Raw genomic sequence first — 8,413 nt, 5'->3', positions numbered from 1 at the left:
TAAGACTCCAAAGCTTAGAGGGAGCATTGCTTGTAACTGACCCCAGGTCACCCAGCAGCTGCATGTAGAGGAGTGGGGAATCAAACCCGGTTCTCTCCGATTAGAGTCCACGCCCTTAACCACTACACCAAACTGGCAGCTGTGGGGGGGCCTCGCCAGGTCTTTCTGCTTCTGCGGCCGGCTTCTCAGAGCCCCTCTCCCTCCTTTGCTGCTCAGAAAGCTTTGAAAGGGAAGTATCAAGTAAGAGGCGAAGAGGTCACATGACCTCCCCTGCCTCCCCTCCGTCCCTCCCCCCTTGGTGCATCAGAGGGCCCACAGGCGCCTTGCCCAGCACAGCTGCTGTGGGAGCCTCAGTAGCAGCCATGAGCCAGGCTGCCTCCCCGTCTTTTCCAGCCGCAGCGTGTCAGCATCAGCCCTGATCATTGCGATCGGGGGCACCCCTGATCCCCCCCCCCGGGCTGGCTGTGGCCCTGCTACTGCAATGCTCTCTACATGGGGCTGCCTCTGTCGCAAATTCGGAGGCTGCAACTGGTGCAGAATGCGGCGGCCAGGTTGTTGATGGGTGTCCCTAAATGGGATCACATCCAACCTGTGCTGAAAGCGCTGCACTGGCTGCCTATAGCGTTCCGGATTTGCTTCAAAGTGCTGGTGCTTACCTTTAAAGCCCTATATGGCCAGGGTCCAGCATACCTGAGGGACTGCCTTTCCCCATACAGGCCCCAAAGAGCACTTCGGTTGGGGTCACAACACCACCTAGTGACCCTGGGTCCTAAAGAGGCCAGGCTTGCAGCCACAAGGGCCAGGTCCTTCTCGGTGGCGGCTCCTACCTGGTGGATTGAGCTCCCAGAGGAGATCAGGGCCCGGCGGGACCTCTTGCAGTTCCGCAGGGCCTGCAAGACGGAGCTCTTCTACCAGGCTTTTGAGTAGGAGCCGCCGCCGCCGCCACCACCACCGAGTAACTGCAGAGCAGAACCGCCGGATTGGGCCGACTGGCCACCTGGAACATCTTGGCCCATGGCATCCCCCCTCTTGATCCCACTGCGATATACAATAGGGAGTGAGTATTTTAGTTCCTAATGTATCCTGCAAGATGTGAGTTTTGTTTTAATTGTTTTAACTTGTCCTATTTTTGGTGCCTTAACTGTTTTAATCCTGTTGTATTTTATTGCACAGTTGTGCCTATGTAAGCTGCCCTGAGCCTGCTTGCGGGGAGGGCAGGGTATAAGTGAAATAAAATAAATAAATAAATAAACAGGACGTAAATAAACTAACTAACAAAAATGCCATCTTGGCCTGGTGTGGGGCTCAGCAGAAGGCTCCTCCAAAGGCACTGGCTGTGAGCCACGGGCTCTGGTCCTGCCTGGACTTTAATACCTGCAAGGAGAGGAGAACAAGCTCAGCCCAGAGGGGACTTGGCTGCTGCTGGCCGAATGGTGGTTTTACACTCCACAGAGGATGGAGACCAGGAGAGCCTCGATTAAAGTGAGGGAAAGCTGCCATTTCACACAAGGCCTCACGCAGACAAACCACGCTTTCTGTTATGTCGGTGTAGTGGTTAAGTGTGCCAGTTTGGTGTAGTGGTTAAGTGTGCGGACTCTAATCTGGGAGAACCGGGTTTGATTCCCCACTCCTCCACTTGCACCTGCTGGATGATCTTGGGCAAGCCATAGTTCTGTCAGAGCTGTTCTTGAAAAAAGAGCAGTTCTCTCATAGCTCTCTCAGCTCCACCTACTTCACAGGGTGTCCGTTATGGGGAGGGGAAGGGAAGGGAGTTTTGTAAGCCGCTCTGAGACTCCTTTGGGTAGTGAAGGGCGGGGTCTAAATCCAGTCTCTTCTTCTTCTGTCTCCCGCTTCCACGGTGCTTTCTGGGGGGGGGGAGTAAATCTTGATGCAACTGTATGTACCAGTGTGACAGAAAGCTTCTAGTGTGCTTCGCCCATGTGCAGAAGAGCAAGTGCACATCACTGAAGGGACATGTATGTAAGCATGCACACAAATCTTGATGCAGCCGTATGTGCAGTCGCATCGGTGTGTTGGTTTTTTGCAGTTATCAACACGTGTGGGCGTTGGGCCCAGTGTTCCCTCTAAGCTGAGTTAGTGTGAGCCAGCTCAGAGATTTTTAGCCTCCAGGTCACACATTTTTGTCTTAGCTCAGGAAGGATGGCTAATGTATGCAGCAGCCAAATTGCTCGCTCACAACTTTAATGCCAGTAGCTCCCTAAGTAGAATTCTTGCTCCACAGCTTAGAGGGAGCATTGGTTGGGTCCCTGAGGCTGAAGGAAAAGAAATTCTCCAGAATTAAGGAAAGGAGCAGAAAGAAAAAATTGTGTTCCTCTTCTCATCCCTAGAGTAGAAATTTACTTGTCAATAAGGCCCTCGAGGTTTGGGGGAGGGAGTAGTGAGGTTGATGTTTTGCATGAAGGAAAAAAGGGGAGGACGAAGGATGGAGGAGGGGAGAGATGATGGATGGATGGAGAGATGGTAGATAGATGGATCTATATGTACGTATCTGCTTTGAAAACCTGCCTATACCATTACGCCACCATACACCATTACTTCCACAGAAGCTAGAGATGGCTCTGTCTCCAAGTAATAAACAGCCTGACAGCCCAGCCTAGCCTGCTCTGGTCAGATCTTGGCAGCTGTGCAGAGTCGGCCCTGGTCAGCATTTGGGTGGGAAACCACCAAGAAAGTCCTGGGTTGCTACGCAGACGCAGGCCATGCTCATCTCTTGCCTGGGGCGGCCACGAGTCCGTTACGACTTGATAGCACACGATCATTACTGTACGTTTAATATCAAGCTGCAATTCTCCTAACATCCCCTCCCCGCCCCCCATCCCATTTTTACCTGTTTCCCCAGCCGGCCTTTGTCTTCCGTCTTCACGTCCGTGGACTCGTTAAAAATCCGGAGGCACTCCTCCATTGGGTCGGACTCGAAATCCAGGTCCTTCTCGAGGACCGAGTAAGTGACGTCGTCAGAAGAGGAGGACGAGGAGGGGGAAGGCGGGGGGGCTTTGGACAGCTTGGGGCGCTTCAGGCTGGGCACCCCGTTGTAGCGGGGCAGGGGCGAGCCACCGTCGTCTCCATCCGAGTCCGAACTGACGTTGGGGAAAACCACCGGTGCGGGCTGGGCCAAGGGCTCCTCGTCCCCGCTCTCATCACCAAAGAGGTCGGCATGGCTCAGGGTCCGTTGCTTTGCCCGGCACTCACCCTTGGCGTTGCCCTTACTCCGGGAGCCCACCGGCTTCACCTTCAGTCGCTCTGAGGCCAGCAGCTTGGCCTTGCTGTCTTTCTGCTTGGCGCCCTGTGCCTCTTTCTTGCCTAAGGCATCGACAGGTCTCAGCCGGGAGTCCTTCTTGGAGCTTTTGGCTTTCTCGCCGCTAGATGTTTTGCCGTGGCCCTCGTTCTTGTTCTTCCCAGAGGTCTCCTGCCTCCCGCCCATCCCCTTCCCAGATTTCAGCTTGTCGGGTTTCTTTAAAGATCCGCCAGCGTGAGGCTTGTCACATTTCTTCTCGCTCCTCTCCCCGTTTCTCCTGGGCGACTTTGTGCCAGTCTTCTCCTTTTCTGCAACTTTGCCTTCGTCCTTCTTACCCTCTGCACTTTTCTCTTTCGCTTGGTCTCTTGTTACCTCTTTGTTTTTCCCTTTCTCTTTCTCGCTCCTGTGGGAAAGGGGCTTGGCCGACTTTGCATCCTTATCCGGAGCCTCTCCGACGCCGGTCCCCCGGGTGCTTTCGATATCTCCCATGTCGTACTGCACCGCCGTCTCCTTCATCTGCCGAGGGCGCAAGTCCTCTTGTTGGGTCCCCTTCGCTTCGGCCACCGGCTGGTCGCTCCCTTTGCTATCTGAGCTGTCTTTACGTTTCGAACCACCGGCTGGAGCCACTTCACTTCCCAAATCTCCATCATCTTCCGAGTCGGAGAACTTTGCAATGGGCTCTGGGCTGGAAGCTGCGTCACAGTGTTTCTTGAGCGGAGGAGAATATGCGTCCCGGCGGTCGACTGCCCTGTTCCTTTTGGTCCCCTTCAGCTCCTTGGCACTGGCTTTGCTCAAAAGCCTCGCGGAGTAATTGGAAAGCGGGTCGTACTCCAGGTCCGTTGAAGGCTTGGAGTTGTCGATGATGTACTTGCTGTTCGCAAAGGAGCGGCTGTACTTCTTCGGCTGGGTGACCACCGTGGGGACGTACTCCAGGGAGCGGCCCTTCGATCTGGCACCACTGGAAGAATCCGAGGTGTACTTGCTCGATCGGCTTGCAGCGGCCGCGGCCAGAGGGGTAGGATTGTAGTCGGCACTGCTGCTCGTGCTGTAGCTACTTGGGGTGTATTCCAAGGAAGCGAAGGACTTGGCTTTGGTCACGGAAGCTGGCCCGGCAGTCTTGGAGACCAGTGACAGCGGCTCGGACGCGCCGTACTCCTTAGTGGTCTCCAGAAGTTCCTCGTACTTCTTCTGCTCCCGCTCAACTTCATTTCTGACCGCCTCGATCGCCTGGTTGACCAGCTCCAGTTCCAGAATGCCCGGGGCCGAGTCGGTAACGTCCTCCAAGCTCCCATTTCTGCTTTGGCCCGAGGGGTTGGGGAGTTCGGGGTTGTAAGGGTCATAGCCGCACTCTGTGAAAGGGAGAGAATACGTCAGGTCAAACCAAGCCCTTTCAAGAATGCTCCCTGGAAGTCAAAAGGACCGGACTGAGGCTCTCGTACTTTGGTCATATCATGAGAAGACAAAGGGTGATTTCCCACAAGTGCTGCTCCGCGCTCACTCCTCCCTTTTGCCCTGATGGTACGTGTCAATTTCACACAAGCTGCTGCGTGCCCACATTTTGCCCTGCAGCTTCGTGCGCGGGGAAAATCGCACGAAGCTGAGAGGCAAAATCCAGCCGCGCAGCAGCTTGTGTGAAATTGACACGTACCATCGGGCCAAAGAGAAGAGTGAGTGTGGAGCAGCGCTTGTGGGAAATCACCCCAAGAGTCATAGGAAAAGACAATCCTGCTAGGAAAAGTTGGAGGCAGCAGAAAAGGAGGATAGACTCCAACACGAGATGGGCTGACTCTATCGAGGAAGCCACGGCCCAGAGTTTGCAAGACCTGAGCAAGACTTAACGATAGGATGTTTTGGAGGGCATTAATTCATCGGGTCACCATAAATCAGAAACAACTTGACGGCACTTCAGACTCACAGACACACACACACGCACACACACTAAGACCAGTCTCATGCTCAGAATTCCCAGCAAGCTCCAATGAACAAAGGTCTGTAAAGCACAGACAGTTGATCTTATGGTTATCACCAATGCTCCCTCTAAACTGTGGAGTCTTGTGAGCAAAAATTCTACTTTGTGAGCTCTTGGCATTAAAGTTTGTGAGCGAGCCATTTGGCTCCTGCATCAGTGAGTTTGCTCTGGAGCCCTCCTTCCTAAGGTAAGACATAAATCTGTGAGCCGGAGGCTAGACAACTCTGAGCTAGCTCACACTGACTCAGCTGAGAGGGAACACTGGTTATCACACAGGGCTTGACAAATTCCAGGCACCACAGTGCCTAGAAATGTTGTCGTAGCGCCTAGTATTTCCAGCAGCCATTTCATGGAAGTGCCTCTTGGTGATTCTCAACAGAAGTATAGAATTTATTTAGGTGTGGGATGCAGGTCAGCCTTTTGTTATGATGACAACCGGGGTTACCCCGTAATTATTTATACACCCCAACCCCTTTGTTAAAGGTAAAGGTAAAGGTTCCCTTGCTCGAAAGCCAGTCGAATCCGACTCTAGGGTTGCGGTGCTCATCTCTGTTTCAAAGCCGAAGAGCCAGCGCTGTCCGAAGACGTTTCCGTGGTCATGTGGCCGGCATGACTAAACACCGAGGCTGTTTAGTCCTTCCCACCGAAGTGGTCCCTATTTATCTACTTGCAATTTCTTGCTTTCGAACTGCTAGGTTGGCAGGAGCTGGAACTAGAGACGGGAGCTCACTCCATCATGCAGCACACTCGGGTCTCGAACTGCTGAACTACCGACCTTCCACAGCCTGCAGTTACAAAGGAACCCCTTTGTTACAGGTTTTAAAAAATGACAAGAAATTGTGAAGCACTTTGGGTTCGGTTTCATGGCGGCAATAGCCAGAATGTATGGTCATGGAAATATAAATCTCTGAAGGCTTCAAAATAGTTACACAACTCCACACCCACACCGAAGTCAATTAGGATGGGAAATAAGGCCCTGACCTGGGTAGCCCAGGCAAGCCCGATCTCGTCCGATCTCGGAAACTAAGTGGGGGTCGACCCTGGCAAGTACTTGGAAGGGAGACCTCCAAGGAATACCAGAGCCGGTATGCAGAGGCAGGCAATAGCGAGCCACCCCTCTGAAACGTCCAAGCCCCACTAGGAGTCGCCAGAAGTCAACCATGACTTCCAGGCATACACACTCACACACACACAATACTCACAAAAAAAAAAGAGAGATGGGAAATAAAAACTCACCCGAGACCCCTCCCCAGTGAGAATTCTCCATGGTTCAATCCACCATCCGCAGCAGCCCTTAAAAGCATTTTTTGTTTGTTTGTTTGTGCTGTAATGTTTGGAATTCTGGGTAAGGACTAGGGAGACCAGGGTCGAATCTACACTCAGTCACGGGTGGCCTTGGGCTTGTCTCCATCTCTAGACCAGCCTTGCAGGGTTGTCATAAGTGTAAGGTGGAGGAAGGGAGGATAATCTATTTCGCCCTGCGCTTCCCAGAGAAAGGGCAGGACACCGACGTAATAGATGACAGCTATGCTGTGCCACAGGGCTGCAGCCAGGTTTGAAAACTCTTCCTGCAATTGTTTTATTATTTATTTAATTCAATTTTTAGACCGCCTTCCCCATGAACGGGCTCAGGGCTCATTGCTACGGGAGTCCCCGTGTTAGCTGGTTTGTAAAACATTTGTCCCGCTTTTCCTGCCTGACGTTCAATGCAGCTTACAGCGGTATTAAAATAATCACGACGACGCCATTCAGTAGACTGGATCCCACAGATCTGTTCCACCGGTGGAGGCACCTTCGTCCAGAAGAAAGAGCCTTCCCTCAAAGAGCACCTTGCCTTAAAGAAAGACTCAACGCACCTCCGCCAGTAGAACAGATGTGCAGGTCCCAACCCAAGGGAAGACGAGGAAGTGGCCAATTCATCAACTGAGGAGCAACATGTCGAAAACTCCGAGTGTCTTACACCAGTTAAGTTCTGAACACGACAGAAGATTCTTAGGGCCAAACGGGGAAAACACAGAGACCTGTGCAATTTTTAGGAACATTAGCCGAAGACCAGAAACGGACAAGCTGAACTCTGACCCCAGGGGTCATTTCGTAGAAAAAGAGCTAGGGGAACTCATTAGCATAACTCATTAGCATATTGCCACACCCCCTGACATCACCGGAAGTGTGTCATAAGGCCACACACCCCGCCCCCAAGGGTCCCGGCCGCCGGTGCCGGCCTTGCAGCTCCACTGCCAAGCCCCATGAGGGGCCCGGCGGTGGACCTGCAAGCCCTCTTCTCCTGCCTCCTCCTGGCTGAATGAGGGCCGGAAGCGGGGTGGCCGGAAGCAGGGGGCGGGGCTTCGTCATGTGCCCCCCCCGTACCTCACCCGGGGGAACTATGTTCCCCCGCGTTCCCCCCCAAAATGACCTCTGTCTGACCCACTACTGGATATGGAGCATGATGTTCCCTTGATGGTCACTGAATCTAACCCCCTGCCTGACCGGAAAGAAGCACTCTCTGAAAATACTGCTGTTCCTCCCTCCTCGGTATCACAGAACCCATCATCCAGTGGTTGTGTTTTTACTGACAGTGGAAGGTCCTCCTTGGATATTACTGAAGAGGCAGACTGACTATCGCCCCTCTCCTCCTCTCCTGGAATATTGCCGGATAGCGTTCTAAATCAATGGACCAAGATTTTATTTCTTATATCTCACAGTTTAAGATCATCTTTCTACAAGAAACTTGGATGCGAGACCCATTTGAGCTTCATAACTACCTGGCTTTTCATTCATGTGCTTCGGTTGGTCCTAAAGGGGGAAGACCCTCAGGAGGACTGAGTATTCTGGTGTCTTCATCGCTAAATAGCTCCCCAAAGAAATTGGAAAGTAACAAGAATTGTATTCTGGCTGTTAGTACATTTGTAGTACATGTAATATACATATATTTTAGAGTCATTAGTCAGTTTTCTAACCATTTATACAGTCCTGACCATCTTTCAACAAATACCTCTTCTTTTTTCCCCTGTAATAACAAGTTTAATTTGTCAATTTCCGCTACTTCCATCAATTTTCCTATTATTTCTTCCTTTCGCGGTACATTATCTATTTTCCAATATTTGGCCCACAATATTCTTGCAGATGTAATTATGTATGATCAGGGGTCATTTCCTGCAGGAGCGCACAGGAGCGGAGCTCCGGAAGTA

At 52.2% G+C, this 8,413-nt stretch overlaps 1 protein-coding gene across 1 annotated transcript in view; it reads right to left on the bottom strand.

Moving 5' to 3' along the window:
* Positions 1-8,413, bottom strand: part of REXO1 (REX1, RNA exonuclease 1 homolog) — a gene marked incomplete at its 3' end in the record, with an annotated part of 50,421 nt that overhangs the window by 41,272 nt on the left and 736 nt on the right. The window contains exon 2 of the mRNA XM_015418818.1: positions 2,849-4,605. Coding sequence (XP_015274304.1) covers positions 2,849-4,605 — 1,757 coding nt within the window. The remainder of the gene's footprint in view (positions 1-2,848; positions 4,606-8,413) is intronic.

The sequence above is a fragment of the Gekko japonicus genome, unplaced genomic scaffold (assembly GCF_001447785.1).
Source record: "Gekko japonicus isolate JY-2015 unplaced genomic scaffold, Gekko_japonicus_V1.1 scaffold1421, whole genome shotgun sequence".
Taxonomy (NCBI): Eukaryota; Metazoa; Chordata; class Lepidosauria; order Squamata; family Gekkonidae; genus Gekko; species Gekko japonicus.
Note: the sequence above shows the minus strand (reverse complement) of the source record. Positions and strands in the feature narration are given on the sequence as shown.